Here is a 24,250-nt window from a genome sequence, read left to right as displayed (position 1 = left end):
AGGTGGAATTTTGGCCTGTATTTTTGGGTGGAGTGTTCATACCACCTCTCTTTTGGCACCCACTTTACGTGGCCAGCATCAGGGAAGAGAGGTAGGTGTCACCCTGACCTTCTTTTCATTCTCTGGACTTGGCCTCTAGAGTGAGGTTTCCAAAGTAAGGACTGTTTAAACTTATTTGTCAGATAACACTTGAAATCACAGAATTCTTCCCAGTGTTTATAAACTTTCTGTAAGTGACTAGTGATTTATTCTTATAAATAAAAAATGCAGTGAAATGGTTGTGATTCAAAAAGGCTTATTGGAGTTATAAATGAAACTTTTCTCCTCAACTCTATAAAGTGCAAGACCCCCCCCTCATTCCCCCACCAGGCCAAAACGGGGGGATGCTAAAAATATGTTTTTCAAGGAGCCTTAATATGTGTGACAACCACTCCATGCCTGTACTACATAGGCAGTAAACTCTTTAAACAGAGTCTGTCTTCTCTGCTGCGAGCAGCCTCTAAGATACTGGGACCCTGTCTCTAAGAAAGCCTTGATGCTAGCATTAAAAAACACTGGGAAATATTACCAATTTGTTCTGGGCCTGGAACAGCTGGCTGGTAATTGCTGTCTTTTGGGGGCTGCTATTTCATGCTCAGAAAGTGCTGGTGACAGGGCAGAAGCCTAACCACTCGTCTTGTTCTCTGATTTCTTCTGCCTTTCATGCTCTGAGGCAGCAGATCCAGACTGTGACCGCAGACTGGTGCCTGTGGTACAGAGCTCTCGGGGCTGCTGTCTGTGTGTGCTGGAGCATGCTGACAAAGAAGCAACCTCAACAACAGCAGCAAAGGGGGAAGGATTGTTTTCTTGCCCCCTGTGGAATGGAGACCTGCAGTGAGGTCCTGGTGTCTGGAGGAGTCAGCACTGCGGAAGGGCTGTGATTGCCTTTGTAATGTAATTGTTGTGATGGCAGGCCAGGGAATTGCAGCGGTGGAGTGAAAAGCTCCAGCTGTTTCTCCTTGTGGTTCTTTGTGTGGTTGCAGCAGGAGCTGGAGCATCCCCATGAGCAGATGGAGCCACGACAGGGAATGTGTCTCGGGTGACTTTGTGAGCTCTGCGGGCAGTGAGACCGCAAGGAGCAAGGAAGGAAGAGCTGCACTTTCAGAAAGGATTCTCCCTCCACAGCACTGTGGAAAGTGGTTGGGGAAGGAGGGGAGGAAGGTTATAAAGTAGGTGCACATCTGAACCAGATTCAGAGTCATAAGCACAGAGAACGGGAGGAGAGAGGTCAGTGTGGTAGACACAGGTTATATCCTGCATGAACTCAGAAGAACTCCAGAATTCCTCTGTATGGATACAGCCAGAAGAGAATATTTCTCAGTCTTCAAGGACTCCTTTTTCACTAATATCCTTTTCTATTGTGTGTCTTTTTTCTTATCAATCATACCATGCTCCAGGAGTTACTAAAGCTCTCTTTGATAGCTACATGAGCCAACTCTGGCAAGTGGAATTGTAAAATCTATATTTCAGCCATAGTTAGATCATTATAGCTTTACATGTTCTAGAGTTTGAGGCTGGAAAGCTGCCTGGCAGAAAAGGAGCTGGGGGTGTTGGTTGAGAGGCAGCTGAACATGAGCCAGATTGTGCCCTGGTGGCCAAGAAGACCAGTGGGATCCTGGCCTGGGTCAGCAATGGTGTGGCCAGCAGGACCAGAGCAGTGATTGTGCTGGGGCCACATCTCAATGAACATCTCCGTGTTCATTTTTGGTTCCCATCACTGCAGAAAGGACATTGAGGGCCTGGAGCATGTCCAGAGAAGGGCAATGGAGCTGGGGATGAGTCTGGAGTACATATCCCATGGGTGTGTTCAACCTGGAGAAAAGGAGGCTCAGGGGGGACCTTCTTGGTCTCTACAACTCCCTGACAGGAGGGTGCAGCCAGACTGGGCTCTTCTCCCAGGTAACAAGGTCAGGATGAGAGGAAATGGCCTCAAGTTGCACCAGGGGAGGTTTAGATTGGGTATTAGGAAAAACTTCTTCATGGAAAGGTTTGTCAGGCATTGGAACAGGCTGCCCAGGGACGTGGTTGAATTACCATCCCTGGAGATATTTAAAAGACATGTGGATATGGCTCTTAGGGACAGGGTTTAGAGGGACTTGGCAGTGTTAGGTTTGTAGTTGGACTCAATCATCCTCTGATTCTGTGAAATAAAGCTTCTTTCTCTTCTACTGAGTGACTGTTCCATAGTCAGGCAGATGCCCCTCTTGGGAAGCTTTCACATATGTTCAATTTAAAGGCTTTCATTTTTTATTTCATTTTTTTTTTATGTATTAATCCCTTTATACCCTTAAAATACCCCACTTTCCCGAAGTTCCACCTCTCCACATTTACCTCTCTGAGGAAATCCGTGATCCCTTTCCATACCAAAGTTTTTAAATCAAGCCCAAGCAATAAACCAGAGCATTCTTTATGCAGGAGTACAGAACAGAGATATGTCCATGTTGGTCTCCCAGCAGAGATTGCAGTGTTAATGAGGAATTGGTAGTAAAAGATTTAGTCCAGGTGGTGGTAGTAGCTTATGGGCAGCAGTGAAATATCCTCTCTGGGCTGCTGAAACTCTCAGTGGGAGTAGAATTGGTTTGTCTGTGCTGTTGGAGCTCAGTTGGTACCAGCCTGAGAAATAAACCACTTTTCATAAGTCTGTGCTACCCCATAGTCCCCCTTTTTCTCATTCTGTGAAGGAGAGTGAAGTCTTCCTTGGCCTCAAAGCTGTCATCTCTGATTATGTTCACCTGTTGTTGAGACGTGGGATGCAGCCATAAGCACCAGTTCAGAGCTTTGTCACTGACAGGTAACACAATGGGCCTGCACATCGTCACAGCTCAGAAATGAGAGTTACTGATGCAGCTCTGGACACCAGCCTCATTTCTTCATTTCCCAGCCAGGGCTTTTGTCTGTGTTCTGTGGAGTCTCCGCAGTGTTTCAGGTGGCCTGCAAATGTTCCTTTAGCAAAGCATCCTGCTTACAACAGATTCCCTGGGCATGAAGTGAAATACGTGACAATTTCTGCGTGGAAATTCTCATGAAAATGGCCAGAGCTGAAAATACCAAAAAAACAAACCACCAACGCATACTTTTTTTTTATTTTTACTGTCAGGAAATTCCAGTTTTAATACCTCTGGTTATTTTTGGCCCAACTGCAGTTGAAGGCAATAGGTAGTGAAGTCTCCAGTGCCTGTCACAGAGGGAAATTCTCTGCCAGCAACCTTTAACTTCACGTTGGTTTTATTGTGGGTTCTTTGGTTTTAGTTTGGTGTTTGTGGGGGCTTTTTTTGGGTAGGGAGGGTGGGTCAGGAGTTGTTTTTGGTCATTTTGTTGGTATTTTTTGGTTGGTTTTTTCGTTTGGTTTTGTGGGGTTTTTTTTAGAAAAGCAGTGTTTCTTGAGGTGTTTTCTCTGACTGGACCCAAGGAGAGGGATTTCCTCCATGAGGTCTTTTTTATCCAAATATTCCTGATACCTTTGCGTTCACTGAACCCTTCCAAATAAATTCTAAACAGATTTCCTGTCTTTTCATAACACCAGCACTGTTAATAGAGGTAGGTTAAGGAATTGTGAGCATGAGATAGAGGGTTAATGGAGGATCTACAAAAACCACTCAAAATAGTACCTAATATTTATGCCAGGTTTATGTCAATGTGATGAGTTTCATGAAGTTTGGTCCTGTCTGCCTCTGGCAGGAAAGAGGGTTCAGAGTGGACACTTGTTAAATCAGACCTCAATGATGGCAAAAAAATTCAGAATTAGTCAAAATGAAGACTTTGTATCTTAATGATTTCAAGTCGCCCTTGGGATTCACCTGTCTCAAGGGTCCTGCAGCCATAGTTCAGGCCTCACAAAAAACACAAAACAAGCTGAAAAATCACAAGAACTCAAAAATTAGTGTTTTGCTCCTCTTTACTCAAGATTTGAGTTCTTCAGAATCACAGGTGTTAAGGGTTGTTATTCAGTAACAAAAAACCCCTGTGTTTTAAAGTAGTGACTTCAAGGTCAAGATCATGTTCAAGGTCCTCCAGAAACATCCCAAATGGCACAAGATGAGCAATAAAGCCCTGTCAGCTGGCAGGGGTAGCTCTCAGATGGTGTTTGTGCTAGCCAGTGGGTTGGGCTGTTTTTCCCTGGCTGTTGAGGTTTAATTCTGAAATTAACTGAAATTCGAACAAAACCTGGGGTGTTAATTAAAAGTCCCCATATTAAGGCGATCTGGGGAAAACAAGCACCTTAATCCCTGTAATATCCCAGAGACAAAGTTGTTGCTGCCTTCCTGAACTTGTTCCTCATGGACCATTCATCTGGGCATCAGATAAATCGCTTGGGATAGCAGAAGACTCCCTAAAACAAAGCACAGAGGGATCTCTGCCTTGTGTTTCCCTTTAAATTACAGCAAGTGTGACAGGAAAACCTGAATGCATCTGAGATAAACTGCAGAGAGCTACTTTTTAAGATTGCACTTGCTTTTGGGAGTGTTTATCCACCATCTACTGCACCTTCAAGGCTGCTGAAAAATAAGTCCAGTCCTTCTCTGTTGGAAGTTTATGGTTTAAGTTTTCCTGGCTAGGTTCAACAGAACAAATTCTGATATAACTCCTAGAAAGGCCCAAGGTCCACCTCCCACAAGCAACCTGAGTTTGGTCACTCCCAGAATTCTGCAGCAGTGAAGGCCAAGCCAGTATGATGTGCAAATATGATGGGTAAACGCGAGCGTCAGCTCGTACAGCCGGCGTTCGGACGGATTTCTTTCATTCATCCATGGGAGAAGGAGAAGGCCTCTTTATAATTGTTCAAGCCTGACTGGATTACATCACTTTCCCCCTCATTTCACTCCCTCCCCACTTGCCTCCCTCCTTTTATTTGCACCCCGTGTTGAGCAGCGCTGTGGAGTGGGGGCTGCCCTGATGATGGATGCTGATCGCTTCATTCCCCACTGCCCCCCAGCGCCTCCCCCGGGGCTTTGAAGTGTGCTCAGGTCTCAGGCTCCAGTTCAGAGGTCACTTTGTTTATTTATGCAAAGCTGGCTCATCTGTGAAATGGGGCTTTCAAGGCCTCTGACATCAAAGGCTCCAAAGCTGGTCCCATCGAGTCAGAGCAGGGACGGGCCTTGCATGATAACAAATTGAAGCAACTTTGTGAATCATGGGGAAATATGATGGCTAGATTTTTGCTTCAAAAATTGGGCTGTTGTTTTGACTTGTGGTTGGATGCTCAGCACATGGTATTGGCCTGAAAACCAGTCATACCCTTTTGGCTAAAACATGTAGCCTTCATGGAGAGCCTGTGGGTAAATAAAATTTGATCCTGACTCAGTAACAATCTAAATATTTCTCATCAGTTGCTCTCAGAGCTGGATTGTTATGCAGAATTTTCCATGTGCTTTAACTTTTAAGAGGGAATGGAGCAATTCTGCCATGGTAATAAACAGTAACCATATCCCACTGATGTGGCAGTCTTTGACCCATAGGCTCCTCAGTGGGCTTTGTCAATTGATGGAGTTACATACAGAAATCCCTTTTCTGCAGAAATCCAGCCTGCTTTGGGACACCCAGCACCCTGTGGCATCTCAGACCTAAAAGCCAGCTTGGAATGAGCTCCTGAGGCAAGGGAGAGGCAATGGCTGGAGAACAGCTGAGGATGATGCCACTGGGGTGACATTCCTGAAGAGTGGGCTGGTGCCTCTGTCCGTGCTGGCCCTGCTTTGCATGGCCATGTGCAATATTTGGAGGGGAAGGACCTACACGAGTTTGTCCCATGTCTCCAAGTCTGTCACCTGACACGATATTGGAGCCTTGCCCTTCAGGTTTCTCCACCAGCCAGCATGCTCTGTAACACCACAGAGCCAAATTGTACATTAAGGACACCTAAATCATGTGTGTGTTTTCTTAGCATCAGATACTCGTGACATAAAATTAGTCAGTGATTGCTTTTCAGGGCAAGTTTTCCACTTCATATTCCAACTGGCTGCTATCCTTAGCGTGTGATACTGTCCAAGAAGGCCAGTGCAGGATGACCTTCCAATATAGGTCACAGAAAAGGGAGCTTGTAGGATACTTCAGCAGCTCATCCTTCTTAGCACTGCCTCTCATGGTAATCTGCTGGCAGCAAACTTGGCGGTGCTGCAGAGCTGGTCCCTGCTGCCCTTTGACTGCAGGCTGATTTTTCTGTGTGTGCTTATCACCCCGGGCTGCCCACCTCTGTGGGGAGCTGACAGGAGCATGAATAAGCAATCAGATTATTAGGTCATTTCTTGAATATAGCTAAGACTCATGATCTCTGCTACTAACTCACCATTTTGTGTGCTGCTCCTGTAGAGCTGGATGTGGCTTCTTTCTCCAGGTCCTCTCTCTGTCTAAGAAGAATACTGACAGGCCAGTTGTGTTTGTGACAGCTGGAGTGAAATGCAAACAGCACTGTCCTCAGATCTGACATTATTAACAGGCTTCAGACTGCAGGTTTGGGCTGAACCAGATGCCTCTGAACTTTCAGGAAATTTAGCTTTGCTTTCAGCATCACAGAGACCTGTAAAACACCACAGAAGTGTTTCTCTACCCTTGGAAGCCACTTAATATTAAAATTGAAAAAATAAGAAAGTTCTTCAAAGCAGGGAGAAACAAACTCCATGCAGCCACAGAACTGACTTTGGTTGAGGCAGGTGGAAGTCAAATATTGATGATCTCTGAATTAGACAGGGGCCTTCCATCCTCAGGGTGTTCCTGAGCTATCTCTCTCCCCAAGTAAGAAAGCAGCTCTTTTTTGTGCTTTGCAGAGCTTAATACACTCACCCAAGGTGCAGGAGGGGAGATTCAAAACCCCCTCTGAATGCAGCAGAGAAGATACCTGACCCTGTGTCACTCACATCCCAGATTAGCACTTTATCACTATATCTCTGCTACTCCACTGCCTCACTCATGCTTTTTAAGTTCAACTGGAGACTCAGGAGCTTCAGGGAATCTTCCCCAAATGAGCTCCATCCAGTTTCTGGCTGTCATGAATCAGCTCTCTCTGGTACAGCTGTCGAGTGTGAGTTTGCTCAGGTACAATGAAGGCAGGAGCCCAGTTCTCTGCACATTGCAGCTGGAAGGGTCTGCTGCAGCATCCTTCACCCCATGAGCAGCTCTGGGGATGGGAAGGAGCAGTTTTGCTCTACAAGAGTTTCCATGTTTATGGCATTTCCCCACCTCAAGACTTCCGCTATTGTTGTTAATGTTACCACATTCCCAACACGTGTGAAGCAAGTTCCAGTGTAGCTAAACCAATGTGCCTAAATGCATGCAGTTATTTATTTCCGTCTTGCTCCTCCACCAAACCATCTATTCCATCAGCTCAGCATGGTGGCATAAGTTATCCTGACCTCTTTCCCCAAAAATGGCTTTCTCTGGGTTTGGTAGGTGACTCCAGAGGTTTGCGATTTGTCGGGGTAACAACTGAGGATGCATCTTCAAAGGATCAAACGGATTCAGAGCAATTTTCCTCACATCAAAAGCTTGGCAGCAAGTCAAGAGGTGTGGAGGCCACAGGCAGTGCTGTGTGTTGGCAGGAGGAGGGCACAGGGGCTGACTTTGTGTAACATGAGGCAGTGGGCAAGGGGGATACCCTGCTCTGTGTGCATCAATCTCGGCAGGATTAAGGTATAATTGGCAGAACATTGCCACTTAAATCTCATAACCACTTCTGTGATATTCAGCAGTTAACAATGGACAGGAATCCCCCATCTCTGAGCACAGTTTTTTCTCTTATTTTTTATTACAACACATTTTTCTAAATGTGCTGGGGGATTTACTATGTTCTCTTGTCAGACAGCATCCAAGAGCTCATTTGTGACACTATGGATATTTTTGGGTAAAACTGTCCAAGTGCCAGGACATAGTCAATTTGGTATTTTGACTGAAAGGAGACAACATCATATGCAAGCCATCATGTATAATGTGTATTTTTGTATTCCCTGCGTTTGGTTTGCCAAGGCTGTAAAAATAAACTCGCAAAGTGCAGCTCAGGAGGCCCTGGCGCTCCTCTGTAACACTGGCACTCGGGCTCTGTGTGAGGCTTGGTGTTTGCTGAGTGGGCCCTGTTGGGATGGTGTTCACAGGGGTCTGAGGATGAGGGAAGAGACAAGGATTTGACTCCGTGTTTCAGAAGGTTTGATTTATTATTTTATGAAATATATTACATTAAAACTATACTAAAAGAATAGAAGAAAGGATTTTATCAGAAGGCGAGAATAGAATAAGAATAGAATAGGAAGGAATGATAACAAAGGTTTGTGGCTTGGGCTCTCTGTCTGAGCCAGCTGACTGTGATTGGCCATTAATTAGAAACAACCACATGAGACCAATCCCAGATGCACCTGTTGCATTCCACAGCAGCAGATAACCATTGTTTGCATTTTGTTCCTGAGGCCTCTCAGCTTCTCAGGAGGACAAATCCTGAGGAAAGGATTTTTCATAAAAGATGCGTGCGGCACCCTGTTTCACCCTGCTGCCCATGGTTTGGGCTGGGGGCTGGCTGGGGCACCCAGGAGAGGCTCAGGGTGCCCAACAGAGGGTGGCAGCACAGGGATGGGGCAGTGGGATGGGGCAGTCAGCTGGAGGAGCTGCTGAGGTTTGAGCACAGCCCTGCTGCCCACAAGGTTTTTCTTTTCCCCTCGCAGTGACAGCTGTACATAGCTGTACGTGTACATTGCCAGGAGAAACTGTGCTGAAGTGGCCAAAAGGAGAGGAGGAAAATCTCTCAGGGTCAAGGGGGGACAAAGTCATGTAGCATTGCAGCCTCTCTGCTCAAGGGACAGGGCTGATGAGAGCAGAGCATCTGTTGGTGTAAAATGCCCTGTGCTGAAGAGATGGGATGATTTTCCAAAATAGCAGAACCTGGGGTGAGGACTGGGTTAAAGACACATTCTTCTCTCTTAAAGACTGCTCACAAGTTTGCACACTAAATACTGTTTTAAGCACAACTCAACTTGTAAAAAAACTGTAAAGAGAAGTTTTACTATTTGTACCTTTTGGAGGGAGCATGCTTATATATAAGTTCAGATCAGTTTTTCCTCTCTGTTGCAGAGATTACAGAAATAATTGTCCTCTCTTTCACTCACAAGACTCTTTTCTTATGAGTTTTAGGAGTTGGGCATTTGAAGGGATTCCTTCCTTAAATTAGATATTTCCACTTCCCTTTATTTATTTGAGATTTTTACACCATTGTATTCCTCAATGAGCCTTCACCAAGACAACAAGACTGATGAGGGACAAAGTTTTGTGTTGATACAGGTGGATGGGTGGTCTTAATTAAAAAGAAATACTCACAAGCAACTTTTCAAATCAATATTGGTTTTGCCAGCCATAAATTTGCATTCAGTATCCCTTGAGAGTTCATTTGACCCCAGATCTGCAGCTGAAGAGTGAATTAGTGGCCACAATCATACTGCTTATGCTCTCTATGACTGATCACATAAGTCTGCCCCCACCTCCTAGGTTTAATTATCTTTAATTTTGATTTATGCCATTATTTGCATAGATGGTACCACAGATCAGCTCCTCCTAGGGAACAGCAGCCTGTAAACATAGACAGAGAGGCTTTGGTCAGCTATCAGTGGCAACATTGATGAAACTCCCATTGATTTGGTAGCCTGCTGAAAAGCTCATAAAGCAGGAAAATAAATTGTTCATTAAACTGGGCAGGCCGTAGCTGCCAGGATGTGGGTGCCTGCCGTATGTTGAGTTTGCTTCAGCTGCATGGTGTCTCCAGCAAATCCTGTTGTCATCCTGCAGGAGACCTTGTTAACATCTTCCCTTTCCTTTCCCGCACAGATGATGCCAGCTCAGGAAAGGACAGCCAGGTGCCCGAAGGCTCCAATGGAGAATATGAAGACCATTCTGGGAAGCAGTGGGGTAAGGAGCAGTGTGTGTTTTGTGGTTTTCCTGGGCCCTTGGTTCAGTGCTGTTCCTGTGGCACATTTCTCAGCGGCTGAAGGAGAGGAAAGGCAGAGCAACTGGAGGGAGTTCTCCCTACATATGGTCAAATAATAAACAGAGTGTCAGCTGAACGTGTTGGTGTGAATGGATCCCATCCAAGGGTCCTGCAAAATGCAGCCTGTGGTTGGCCCTAGGGCCCCCTGCCATTTACCCCAGCATGGTTCTCCCCTGTATTTGTTTTTCTGGGCAGAGACTTTTCTTTTGCATGTGCAGCTTTTACAGCTTTCATAGACTCCCTATAAAAAGCGTATTGACTTTTACAGCAGTATTTCCAAAAGTCTCCAGTGCCAGAATAACACTGCTCCCACTGAGGGCAAAGGGGAGGTCTGACTTCACTTCAGGAGAATTAGCACTAAGCCAAGATGAGCATTTGTTAAGATCACCCTCTCTTTCAGGCACCTGCCTGAGCTTCTCCAGGCCATGGACTGTTCAGGCATAAGACTTTGGAGCTGTTGGAGCTTTGGGGAACTGCTAAAACTCACTCAGAGCAGGCTCTGAATCACTGCAGACCTTGCAGGCCCAGTTTGGTCCAAGCACTCCTTGAAGGACAATAAGTTGTCAGGCTGATGCCAAACAGCTTTTGGCCATTCCTGACAGGAGTGTGATGTGAGTTTATGAGCTCAGTGGACGAAGCACAGCATTTCATTTTGCTCGTGCAGTGCATCCCTCTCTTTATTTTTATAATACAGAGATGGCTTTGTAGCACGTTTGTGACCAGGGAGAGCCTCACAGCAGTGGTAGGGGTGGAACCTGACAGGCTTTTGCTGTGTGAATCCCCACCACTGAAGCTGAGGCCAGTTTTCTTCAGCAGCTGGCAAACAGGATGTGTGGTGTGCTGTGGTGCAGTCCAGGCTACACTTGAATTTATTTATCTCATGCTGAGCTTGCATGGGGAGAGCAAGGTAACCTCCACTCATTCTGGAGAGGGATGACAACATTTCAGAGCTGGAGGAAGGGTGTCTTAGATAAACTGCAGGTCAGGAGTACTTCAGGAGGGGTTCATCAGCTGCCATCTCTCCACTTTTCTTTGCCATTGTGCTTCTGTTAGAGCTGCTGGATGATAGATCAATACAACAATAGAAGAAAATTATTGTGAAGAAAAGATGTAAGCCCTACTAAAATTATTAGGCATTGACAATCTTGTATCAGACTCTGTCTTACTCTCTGCTGCCCTGGCCCAGTCTGTTGTGCTGCAGAGTGTTGCTGAACCTCTGCTTTTTCTTCTTTTCATCCTTCCTGTCTCCTCTCCTCTCCCCAAGCAGAGAAATGCCTGGGGCCAGCCATGCACCCACCTAAACCCTTTCCATCCAGCACTGCTCACCAGGGAATGGCTGGTGTGAGCTGGTGTGCAGGGAGGGTCAGGATGGTGGGTGAAGGTGTTGGTGTTGTCACAGTCCTGGGCCCTTGGAGAAGTGTGAGAGGAGAAGCATGGTGGAAAAAAACTCCACTTTCCTTTCCATCTACCATCATAGAGTGGTATCTCTGGGAAGAGCAGGGGACTGATGTGGGGAAAGACAGAGACCTCCATCCATGTCTTCCCACAAGTGACTGAGCTCTTAACCAGAAGGCCTGAAATACATTTCAAGCCATAATAATATTGTGACTTTTTTTTTTGTAATTATCATGAAAGCTGAAGTGATAGTGACTGTCACTACATGGGGGTAATGGTGGTGCACCACAGCAGACAACATTTTCAGATAATCACGTCACTTTGTGTGAGCAATGTCTGACAGGAGCCTCAGGGACTGATCCATGCCTCTCAAGGTGTCCCACTGAATTCCTTCACAGGTCTTTGTGCTGCATTTAATTTTCATTAGCTTTGAATAAATCTTCATGGTAAACAGCATTTCAGCCAGGAACCCATACACAACACTGTCTCTTTGTCCCCATCCACTTGTGTTTTCCCTTGCTCTTGAGTGGGACATAATTTATACTGTACAAATGTGTGGTTCATGTTTATGAAGCAAATGCCAAGTGATGTGGAGGAGAACAAGCATGTGAATAACACAGAGGCACTTTGTAATTGCCTTTGCTGGCACTCCAACAAGCAAAACTTCTGTAAATGGAACAGATTTGGGGACAGACATTTAGCATCAACTCAAAAGAGATCTTTTCTTCCTGTCTCTCACAGTGCTGCTTCTCCTCTTTCTCCTTTGTGCTTGCTGGGTCTCTTTTTCTCTCTAATGTGTATGTCTCTCTCTCTTTCTCCTTTTTTTGTTAACTGGCTTTTCTAAACTTGTCCAATTCAGGCTTTTGTCAAGGAAACATTCAGGACTGTGTAAATGGGATCTGGTTTCAGCATATTGCACGCAGCCTGGAGTAGCTTTTGAGACCACATAATCACTTAACCTTTTTAAACAGAAAGAGAAAGAAAGAAAGGCTGAAAGGTCCAAAAAATTGTAGCTTTACCTGTAGTTTAGTATGTATTTGTGCAACCATGTGCAGGGAGTGAATGCAGAACTCCAGACAGGCTCATGGGAGTCACAGTGGGAAGAAAACCACAAATGTTAAAGACCCGCTTTTTTGGGTGGAAAGGCTTTCTGTCTTAAAATGCCCTTACTGAGCAGGGGTGCCAGCAAGTCCTGCTGAGACTTCAGAGTCACTCACTTGACTTTTGAATCTGCTGGGGGAGTGTGAGTGTCCTGGCTCCAGTTTGCTCTTTGGTATGTTAGTCCCTGCTCAGGAATCCCATCCATGAGGATCCCCTCTGCTTAGACCTGGTCTCAGAGTAAATTACTGCCCTATTACAGAGTAGCCGTTCAGACCCATTGCATGGCTGATTCCTGACCCCTCCATGAGCCTTGCAGACATTTTCTCAATTTCCACAGTGACAGCCCTTATCAGCACGTCTCCCCTGGCTCAGACTAACATTTGGGATGTCGTTGGCCGCAGTGTGCAGCTCTGGCAGGGCTCATTGTCAGGGAGGGGGATTGTGTCTGCTGTGAGGGGCCTCCTGCAGCAAAGACCCCAAAGAGCCCAGCAATTCAGGACCTGTGGAGGGGGTTAGTATGTCACACTTGCTGCTCAGCTGTCACGGCAAAGACTTCCAGTGCCGGAGTTACTCCGGTTCATTGGATTACACATGAAAGCCTCTGCTTGGAGAGCAAAGCATTTCTGAGCAGGAGTTTGAAATAACATGAAATGGCTGGGACCCAGAATGACAGCCAAGGGGGGCAAGGGAAGGCTGTGGAGACAGATGGTTCCCCCTGTGGAAAAGGGGTATGCCAGAGGGTGTCCTCTTCCAGAGGGAGGGATGTTGGCCAAGGCTGCAGGGGGGTGAGGGCTAAGGGATGTGCTCACAGACTCAGAGGGCAATGGATGCCATTCCCCAGAGCTTGGAGATGGGAAACTGCAGACCAGCCTCTTCCATTCAGGAAAGCTCCACTGTAACGCACATCCCAGAGCTTCTGGCCCTCAGCCCTGGGCAGCAGGGCTGGCTGTCAAGTAGGAAGTTCCGCTTGGCCATCCTGTAGCTGGCCAGGGAATCCCTACAAGTGCTTAAAAAGCGTGTAGATGTGCTGCTTAGGGACGTGGTTTAGTGATGGACCTGGCAGTGTTAGATTGAGGGTTGAACTCAATAACCTTAAGAGGTCTTTACCGACTTCAGCAGTTCTGTGATGGGCTTAGTTAGAAGTGCCCCTGGACTGGCATAGCTAAAGTAACTGTAAGAAATTTGTTATTTCTTTTAAATTCTTCATTAAATTTCAGATTATGCAAGATGAGGGCCTTGCATTTCTCTAAGTTTCTTGTCTACACTCTTAGAAATACTGTTGATTTCTTTGCTAAGACAAGATGACCCACGCTTCTATCCACCAGCTGCTATTGCTTCAGATTCTCCAGTTTTGGGATGGGCTGGCATGGGGTATCCTCTATTAACAAGCTCATAAAGTTTTATTGGGTCTTTGTTCACTTCTGTGGACCATTCAACATGAATGTTTTGTAAATTGGAGCTGAATGAATTGCGCACATTTAAGTTCAGACCAATGTACAAAAGTCTGTCACACTTCTAAGACTTTCCTATGCACGTAAAAGATGCTGACTCTTCTTAAGTCCCTTTAAAACCACTGAGAACTAAGAGGCAAAACATCTTCAGGAAATGAAGCTTCATGTGACAAGCAAAAAATTGAGAAAATGGTCAGCGTGACAGGAATCTTGAGTTTTTCCTTTGGTCTTGGCCAAGGAGTTTGTGGAATATGGGAACAATTACAGTGCGATTATGGGGCCGCATTTTGCCTTCAGCTGCAATAGCGTGATTTTGGTATTACTTTGTGAGATGGTCTGGTGCAATTGCCTTACAGACACAGAAATTCAGGGACTGTGCTATGCAGAAGGTTAATGCAGTGGCCAGAGCAGCCCCATAGACATTCAAGTGCATTGGGTGGGTTGTGAATCCCTCCTAAGGAAAACAGTTTGAGCTGATACGAGGGAGAGCACACACTGGCTAGTATGGGGCTGCCTCACAAGCAAATTTCACTATAAGACATAACAAGTTTCCTTGTCTGCTCGTGCCCTGTGCTCACCTCAGTCCGTTGTGATGCCTTTGCAGCCCGGCCCAGGTTCACGCAGCCCGCCAAGATGCGGCGCAGGGTGATCGCCCGCCCCGTCGGCAGCTCCATCCGCCTCAAGTGCGTGGCCAGCGGCAACCCCAGGCCCGACATCACCTGGCTGAAGGACAACAAGCCCCTCACTGCCCAGGAGATTGGGGAGAACAAGAAGAAGAAGTGGACGTTGAACCTGAAGAACCTGAAGCCGGAGGACAGCGGGAAGTACACCTGCAGGGTGTTTAACAAAGTCGGGGAAATCAACGCGACGTACAAAGTCGAAGTGATCCGTAAGTGCGGCCCTGGGAGGGAGAGCAGAGAGGGGCTTTGAGAAAGGGGCTGGCTCGGCCAAGACAGTGTGGGGTGGCAAGGGAGCAGAGCCTGGTCCGTGCTCTGACGCCTCCTTGCAGATACTGATGTCTGGACATATGTTGGGAAGTGCTAAAAACATTAGAAAAAACACTGCTGGAACTCTAGAATGAACTTGAAACCTGGGCAAGACAGAGTAGCAAGAAGACAATTGAGGAGATGAAATGAGGAGAGGTACTTGGGAAACAGTCATCTCCACAGGCACCTGCATGGTGAAAGTCATGCCCAGGTCAGTCTTCCACAGGAGAATCAGTTAAAGGACAGACAGAGAACTAACAGAGAAAGTCCTTTCAAGTACCATGGCTGAGGGAGGGAAATATGTAGGATAGCCCAGATTAGTATGTCAGAATGGGGGAAACTAGTCAATTTTAAATTTAATTGAGAAGTTTCCCAAAGGAAACTTGAAAAACAAGAAATCTTATGGTTAGAGTGACTATCCAGACAAGGCTTTTGGGCCAGATTATAAAAAAGGTTTGGCCATCTGAAGGTCCAGGCAGGTAGAAATTAATTACTAAAAAAAAACCCCAAACCTTAAAAACATCCACTAGGATCCTGTCTGTATCTTTAGATGCCTACATAGCTTTAAAGATTCAATCCTCAGAAGATGAGCTGTGGGGGATTACCCTGCATTGTGGTGAGGTAAATTGCTCTTCTTACTATCTAGCTATTCTGAGTCTGGTTCTCTAATCTTCTGTTTCCCCTATTATTGCTGAGGATAATTATACTCAAATCCTTCCTAAGTTTGCCAGAGAAGAGCTCTTATTCTTAAATCATTGTGCTTTGCCTATGACATCATCATAAGTTGTCATGGAAATGATTGCAGAGTAGCCAAGTCAAGAAAGAGAAGATGAGCTGAGTGAAGATTGAATAGCCTTCATTAATGAGGAGCAGGGGCATGGAGGGCTGCTTCCAGCCACTTGGAAATCATGTTGTTTGTCTGTGCATACAATTTAGCATGAGAAAGTTTATCCCAGTGTGAAAGATTGTTCTTAAAGGTAAAGATCTGTTCTCTGATAAGTCCTTTCCCTAGAATCGCAGGAATTAAAAGCACATGTGGGAAGCTCTGTTGGGCTCTGAAGGCACAAACCTGCTGGACATCTGGGATTGATAAAGATGCAGCTGTGTGGAGACAGTAAAAACATGTGTTTACACTAAAACCAGGAGCAGAGGCAGGGAAATGAATCAAGCCCCATCCTAATGGCAGCTGTGGCATTTTCACTTCATCAAAACCAGACAGCACCAGGAACAAACCCCTTTCTGTGTCCCTGTTTATCTTGGTTTTTATCAACTTAAAGATGTATGTAACCTTTGTTTTCATTAGCTTTTGCTGGCTAGGAGTGAAAACAGTAACCAAAGCTGGAACCAGAGTCAAGGAGATAAGGGCATTAAGCAGTTTTCAGACATCTTTCTATTTTTAACATCGTTCTGTGGAGCATTACAGGTTTTATTCAATTTCCTCCTTTTTTTCCCCTCCCCTGAGCCTCCACTCCTAAGTCCTGCTTATCTGGGTCTCAGTCTCCCCAGCTGTGATTGTTGCTCACAGCCCAAAGGCAAAGCCTACAGAGACTGCTGTGGTATTTTTGTTTCCTAAGCACATCTTTAGAGCCCTCAATATTGAAAGTATCCCGAGTTTTTGAAAGAGGGTCCATTGTTCCTTCCTTTCACTCCAAAGCCAGTGCTGGTGGGAGCTGTTTTGTTGCATGCTCAATCCAACAGTGTTTGCCATCAAAAGGAGTTGATGATTGCCAGCAGTTACCACCCACTGTGATACCATGATTTCTCCTGTGCCTAGGACAGAGGTTTGCATTACCTCCTTGTCTGGAAACTGTGACTGATTTATCTGATCCTAACACTAAAAAAGGTCCAAACATTCCTCAGAAGGAGGCGTACATTTTTCCTTTCACTTTATGTGGTGTTGACACAACCTTAGACTTACGATCCTGCTGGAAAGGATGGTCTTGTGAAGCTCTTCCAAAATATGAGGGCTCAGAGGGAAACCATCCTTTTCTCCAGGTCTGGTGCAGGTAGAAAATCAACGTCCTTGTTATAAACAGGAAGATTCAGGTCGAGCATGCAAACACACTTGCTAAAGCCTCAGACAATGGAGGAGTTGTTTGGAGAGCATCTACCATTGGAGGCTTTGGCAAGAGGCTGGCAGGAGAAGTTTGCAGAAATCTCAGCCTGCCTTGGGGCAGGCAGCTGGACTAGACTGTGATTTTGCATCCCTGCCACACCTTTCCCCTCCGTTTCCACAATGCAAGTGACGGAGGCTGGCAAACCCCTTTGCCCACGGAGCTCCCTGTGTTTGTGTGCAGAGAGGACGAGGTCCAAGCCCATCCTGACGGGGACCCACCCCGTGAACACCACGGTGGACTACGGCGGCACCACGTCCTTCCAGTGCAAGGTGCGCAGCGACGTCAAGCCCGTCATCCAGTGGCTGAAGCGGGTGGAGTACGGCACGGAGAGCAAGTACAACTCCACCATCGACGTCGGGGGGCAGAAATTCGTCGTGCTGCCCACGGGCGAGGTCTGGTCCCGCCCCGACGGCTCCTACCTGAACAAACTGATGATCACTCGAGCCAAGGAGGAGGATGCGGGGATGTACATCTGCCTCGGGGCAAACACCATGGGCTACAGCTTCCGGAGTGCTTTTCTCACTGTCCTGCCTGGTGAGTTGTGATGCTTTTCCCACCTCTGTTATCAGTCTTCTGTGTCATGGGGTGGCAATGTTCCTCACTCGGGGTCATCAAATGGCGGTCACAGGGGTCCCAGGACGAGGGAAGAGACGAGAATCTTGACTCCATGTTCCAGACGGCTGACTTATTTTATGATATATATTATATTAAAAGAAAATTATATAGTAAAACTATGCTAAAAGAAAGGATTTCATCAGAAGGCTAGCAAGGAATAGAAAGGAATGATAATAAAATCTTGTGACTGACCAGGGAGTCTGAGACAGCTGGACTGTGATTGGCCATTAATTAAAACCAACCACATGAGACCAATCAAAGATGCACCTGTTGCATTCCACAGCAGCAGATAATCATTGTTTGCATTTTGTTTCTGAGGCCTCTCAGTTTCTCAGGAGAAAAGATCCTAATGAAAGGATTTTCCATAAAACATGTCTGTGACATCATGGTATTTATTCATTCAGCTGCTGTTGCCCATTGCCTCCCTGGCCCTCTCTGATGCTGTGCTGATTTAGGCCACCCCAGTTCTGATAAGAATGAATGGAGGATTAAATCAGCCCTGATTTAAGTCAGTCCCTGCTGAAATCCTGTTGATGGTATTTCCTTTCCTCCCTTTGTGGGGAATGACCACAGGATCACAGAATGGGTCAGGTTGGAAGGAACCACTGTTGGTCATCTGGTCCAACTTCCCTGCTCAAGCAGGGTCAGTCCAGAGCATGTGGCACAGGATTGTGTCAGGATGGTTCTGGAATATCTCCAGTGAGGGAGACTCCACACACACTCTGGGCAATCTGTTCGGTGCTCGGTCACTGCACAGTAAAGGAGTTCTTCCTCATGTTCAGGTGGAATTTCCTGGGCATCAGCTTCTGCCCTTTCTTTGTGTCCTATTGCTCAGCATCATGGAGCAGAGCCTGGTCCATGCTCTGACACCTCCTTGCAGATGCTTACAGACATTGTTGAGGCCCCTCTCAGTCATCCAGGTGACACAAATTGAATTATCTACTCCTGTATGACAGAGGAGCAAGCTGGGGAAAGTTACTGCAGTTGCAGACACTAAATCACTAAATCACTGCGGGATGAGAGAGGGGAACTGAATAACAGCACAGTTTGCAACCTCATTCCCTAAAATTCCTCCTTTCTCTTGCCCTTATTTATATTGCTTTTACTGGTAAAAGGAAACAATGATACAGGCCCATAAAATGAGGGAAGAATAAAAACTGTCTGGTTCACAAAGAAATGAAATGAATGACTGTGAAAAACAGAATGATTGATTAGTTAAATTTTTATCCAATGGTCCCCTGGGGCCCCTGTACCAAACTCAGAGCTGCTGCCTTCCCTGCCCAGGCCTCAGGGCTGGGGGCCACATCCAGCTGAGGCTGCATCGTTTGTGTTTGAGACTCACCATCCCAGCCTGGTCATCTGCTCCTCTGTCTGCTGAATGTGCAGTTCTACCTGATAAACATTTTGGATTTAGGACTATAACTGGAAGGCCTGTAAATACCAAGGAAAAGGCAGCATGGGTGGGATATAACTCAAAGCCTCTGGGAGTTTCTGACCGATGAGAGTCTGATCCAGCTCTCACAGGGGGAGACTTTGCATGGGTTTAAATGGGACTGTAGTGAGGCCTCGTGCCAGAACCAGAGCCTGCAGGGCTGTTGGTATTGGCAGTGATGGAGAAGGAGAACCCAGCTTGCCCCAAGATGCAAAGATGTGGTTGTAAAGCCACGACTTAAAAAAGGCCATTTTGCTTGTAAATCTACCAGATTTGACATTGACAGCTCTGAGGAACATGGATGAATACCAAAACACTTTCCTTTCAGCCCAGCATAGGATTTCTGCCAACCAGCATGAAGATTTCTGTTTTGTGTGGTCAGGTGATAGGTCAGATCTCTGATCTTGTCATGTTTTTAACAGGGGGTTGTGCCAGACCTGCCTTCCAGCCTAAATTATCCTGTAATTTCCAGAGCTGATGAATCAAAATTTCATCTATTAAGGTCAAAGTATAGGTCCTCCTAACTTCAAAGAGACCACATGGTATATATTTAACATTTCAAGCTACCCATAGGATTATTTGTCAAGGAGGGAAAAATACATTAGTGTCTTAAAGAAGTTTAGCTTGAAAGTTGAGTGGTAGATGTTTGAATATAACATATTGAATGATTAAGATAGCCTGTGGTTTTGGAAGTTTTCTGGGTGTCTCCCTGCAGGCTGAATTCTGTGCCTGGGTGTGTTTCAAGGCATTGGATATTCCAGCTGGTAGCTATCTAGACAAGGTAGATAGAATTTTTCACAGATACAGTCCTGTCCCAGGACTCCTTTTGGGTCTATAAATGAGGAGATCAGGCTGAGAAACTGGAGTGGCTGTCCAGGGATAGCCACTGACTGCCAGCTGCAGAGAGATAAATGAGGAGGTAGATGTGAAAGATGATGTCCAAAGTATCTTATCTCCTCCAGCAGCTGAATTTACTGCCCTTGGAAAGCCAGCAGCAGCTCCAAAGAGACTGGTGGAGGTAGAGCCCATTTGGGGTAGGAAGTGGGGCACACTTCAATGCTGAGTGAACTTTCAGTTCTCCATGGCTTGGGAACCAAGGAGGGGCCAGCAGCTCCCCTACATTTTCCCATCCTTCAGCCTTCCTGCCAGCCACAGAGGAAAGTCAGGCAACACCTCCACAACCCCTCATTCATTCTCCCTGCCGTGGTGGAGCACTGCTGGGGGCTCCAGGATTGCCAGACAGCATTTCCAGAGAGCGTCTGGAGCCCTTGCAGGCAGAGCTGCAGCTGGCAGGGGTGGGTGGGCAGCGTGCTGTGGCTCTGTGCAACCTGGGCTGGCCACAGTGAGGTTTTACTGGCATGTCCTGGGTTGTGTCCTTCAGTCTGGGCAGCAAAGCCCATTCTGTCACAGAGTGAGAGCGTTAGGGAACTCTCTCAGGCTGGCTCTAGTGTGCATCCAATAAAGCCTGGATAAGAGAGTTATAAAATCCCCCAAAGACTCCCCTCCTGACCCCAAACCAGAGAAAATGAGTTGCTTGTCCTTCCAGGAGCGCTGAAAAGCAAAGCAGTTACCAACCATCACGCGCTGGCTGATTTCTGCCTCGCTCCCTGCTCTGGCAGAGTTGCAGCCACTCTGTCCAGCAGCCAGCCCCAGTGTGCCGTGCGTTTTGAATCCGCTCCGCCCGCGTTCCATTAACCCTTTCTGTCTCTCCGTGCCCAGATCCCAAGCCTCCCAGCGCACCCGTGCCGCCCTCCTCAGCCAGCAGCCTGCCCTGGCCCGTCATCATCGGCATCCCGGCCGGGGCCGTGTTCATCCTGGGCACCGTGCTGCTGTGGCTGTGCCAGTCCAAGAAGAAGCCGTGCTCCCCGCCTGGCCCGGCCGCGCCCGCGCCCCGCCCGGCGCCCCGCGCCCCGCCCGGCCTGGCCCCGCTCCCCGACAAGGACTGCATCTCCTCCATCAACTACGACGAGTACGTGGCCCAGCAGCAGCACCTGCTGTCCCAGGCGCCCGGCCTGGCGCCGGCCATGGCCCCCAAAATGTACCCAAAGATTTACACGGACATCCACACCCACACGCACTCGCACGTGGAGGGCAAGGTGCACCAGCACCAGCACATCCAGTACCAGTGCTGAGGGCTGGCCCCGCGGCTCCTCTGGGCTTTTCTCCCTCGTGGTACCTCAGCAGAGACTGCTCCAAGCCAGCTCAGCACTGCCAGCAACAGGCAAAGCAGACAGAAAAGGTTATATATGTAATTTTAAATATATATATATACATATATATATAATTGTATATGCGTGTGTGTATGTGTGTATATATATATGTGTATATATCTATATCTATCTATATAAATATATATATAATAGAGAAAGACACAGAGAGAAAAGAGATTTTTTTTTTTTTAATTATTGCAATCAGGATGTAGCCGAGGAATAATGAAGGAACTCCAATTCACAGCAGAGAAGCAGCCGTCTCCAGCAGCAGAGCCTTCCTGGATATTTTAATCAGAGTGGCAACAAGTGAGATGGGACACAGGGATGTGAACCGACACACCTTCCTTGTGTCCCTGAAGGGAGCAGGTAGAGCCAGAGGTGTGTGTGGCATTTCCTGGCTGGGCCTGGATTCCTCCCTGGGCATTGTTCTGGTGGGGAGCCCCCAGACCTCTCCTGCCCTCAGTGACTCCAGCTCCGACACACCTGAGGCTCAGTGCCAAAGCACCAGGAGACATAACCCGTTCATCTCTCCCAGGGAAAGGAAATAACACAAGAGGGTCTGAAAAAACCAATTTCTGCTCACAAGGTGAAATGCCACGTGCTTCTCAGTCGTGGTCAGCACAATCAGCTAACCAAGCTGGTTGGTTCACTTTCTGCAAGGTGAAGGCATCTTGTTTCCCATGGGATGTTCTGCAGATCAGCTCTGCTCCCCTGGTCCTAGGACTCAGTGCCACTGCCAGGAAAAAGGAAAGAAGGAAAAAGGAACTTTGTACAGAACACCTTTATATTTATATTTAAGAAATAATAATAATTAATAATAATAATTGAACTGCTGATGGTGAAGAAAGCAAAACACACTGTCCTTCTGTGATGGCTTAGAGTGACAAGCTACTGGATTTTCTGCGTCAATGCAAAATACGTGAGAGCATTAGAAAAAATAGTAAGAAGCAAAGAGAGTGAAATAATCTTGTAGGAAAAAATTGCATTTGAGAAATATCCACCTAGGTTGTGTGTGGTTGTCCCCTCCCCTCAGATATCACTTTGTAAGTGATAAAGCATTGCAGTTCAAACAACAGGAAAAACAGAAAGAAGAGAAAATAAAAAAGGACCATAATAAATACCTATATGGACTGGGAATGAATCCAATGGCAAAATATAAAACCTTTGTAATTCTATATAGAGTTTAAACAGAAGTCATGTATATTTAATTTATTTTGTTAAACAAGAAAAAAAAATGTATGATATTTTCCTCGAAACAGGCATTTCTATATGTATTTTTGATCAAAGAAAATAAAGATTTTTTTTTTTCAGGTTCTGTAGATGCCATGCTCAGAACACACTTGATGTAGCTTGTGACCAACTGTGCTACTCCTGACCTGGAGGCCACCTGTCTCTGTGCCTTTTCACACCAGCCAGGTGCCATCTGCTGTCCCCTCAGGTGCTGCTGGTGCCATCCCGTCCATCAGAAAATGACCTTTCCCACTGGCTGTGTCCTGGCTGGGGGCTCTGCAGTGCCCAGATCACTCCTCATGGACCCCAGCCATCTTCAGCAGCACAGTTCTTCTCTCACAGGGAAATCTCTTTCGCTGTGCATTTCTGGGGGGTGTGGGGAGGATGATTAATTTGTTTTTTAAGCCCAGGCCTGCAGCGGTTTGTTGGTTTGGGTTTTTTTAAAGAAAATTTTGTAAATCAAAGCATAATAATTTGTGAGGCTGTAAAAGGAACTTTGGCCTCAGGGTGCTTGGAAGGGGAAATCATGAAATGTGGGTGAAACACTTGATTTGTAGCTGCAGCTGCTTTAGGAGCCAGTGGAGGGTGAGCTGGGCGCAGTGAGAGCACAGGAGCTGCTCCCTTCAGTGGGGCTTGAACCTTCCTTGTGCTGCACACCACACAGAGGCACCCAGCTCCTCAGGGGCCAGCATTTCCTTTGGAGAAATGGTTTCAATGATGAAACTATTTCTCTTCTTTTCATTTAGAGTTTGATGGTTAAAAAAAAAAAAAAAAAAAGAAAATTTGAAACATGCTAATTTTTAAGTTCGGAATCACTTCCTTCTCAGGCCTCTTCCATGAAAGAGATCCTCACCAAACCAGCTGCTCCATTTAAAAGTGAAACACTTTATTTAATCTGAAACAAAGCTGTGCTTTAGGCTTTGCTTTTCTCTGAACATTTGTGGAGGTGTTTGCTCTGTGTTGACCCGCAGTGATTTTTTTCTGGTGGTTTGTTTGAATCACCAGCAAACCAAACAGTTCCCTGTTTGCTCAGCCGTGGTGCCGAGATGGGGCCCTGATTCAGTGAAACACGGAATCAGCTCCTGCTTTCTTCACCAATGCATTCTGCTCCAAAAAGAAAGTCCCTTTCTTGCCTTAGGAGGAGGTTATCCATGTAATAACCCCTAGAGGAAGGCCATCCCTCTCTTGCAGAGGTCGTAATAAAGCAGCCCATTGATAACTAGTATTTTTCAGCAGGAGGGTTCAAACAGATTTATGAAATTGCTAAATTTCAGATTAAGGATATCTTTATATGCATCCTCTCAGCTTCAGGGGGAGCTGAGAGGAGTTTAAGTGTGAGCACTGATATAAGGCACGGATATAAGGCATGGTTTGGGCTGGAGTTCTTAATGGCTGAAGTATACTGAGTCATTTAATTTAAAAAATAAATTAAAAAGCCTCTGTACACTAAGGGCATTGCCTTTATTTCAAGGAGACACTAAGTGTATGTTTCCATGAGAGATACTAAAGTCACCATCTCATATCTTGTGCCTGTGGGAAGCTGCTTACTGCACCGTGGTGAGTCCCAAGCTCCTGCACATTCCAGCAGCATGGGGGCATGGCAAAGGGCAGGGTTCCCCTGCAAACCCATGGCCCTTCTCTGCTCTCTGGGCCAGTGTTGTGGCAAGGGGACCCTTCTGGCCATGCCCTGTGAGCAGCACCAGCAGCAGCCTCAGAGCTGGG

At 46.5% G+C, this 24,250-nt stretch overlaps 1 protein-coding gene across 1 annotated transcript in view; it reads left to right on the top strand.

Annotated features, from left to right (window-relative positions):
• The window catches only part of FGFRL1 (fibroblast growth factor receptor like 1), a 167,014-nt gene extending 143,902 nt beyond the window's left edge, over positions 1–23,112 (top strand). The window contains exons 4-7 of the mRNA XM_054293232.1: positions 9,832–9,912; positions 14,543–14,827; positions 17,222–17,575; positions 20,808–23,112. Coding sequence (XP_054149207.1) covers positions 9,832–9,912; positions 14,543–14,827; positions 17,222–17,575; positions 20,808–21,220 — 1,133 coding nt within the window. The 3' untranslated portion in view covers positions 21,221–23,112. The remainder of the gene's footprint in view (positions 1–9,831; positions 9,913–14,542; positions 14,828–17,221; positions 17,576–20,807) is intronic.
• Positions 23,113–24,250: the final 1,138 nt, after the last annotated feature.

The sequence above is a fragment of the Melozone crissalis genome, unplaced genomic scaffold, assembly GCF_028551555.1.
Source record: "Melozone crissalis strain CALT ecotype California unplaced genomic scaffold, PUWL_Pcris_2 ptg000132l_1, whole genome shotgun sequence".
NCBI lineage: Eukaryota > Metazoa > Chordata > Aves > Passeriformes > Passerellidae > Melozone > Melozone crissalis.
Note: the sequence above shows the minus strand (reverse complement) of the source record. Positions and strands in the feature narration are given on the sequence as shown.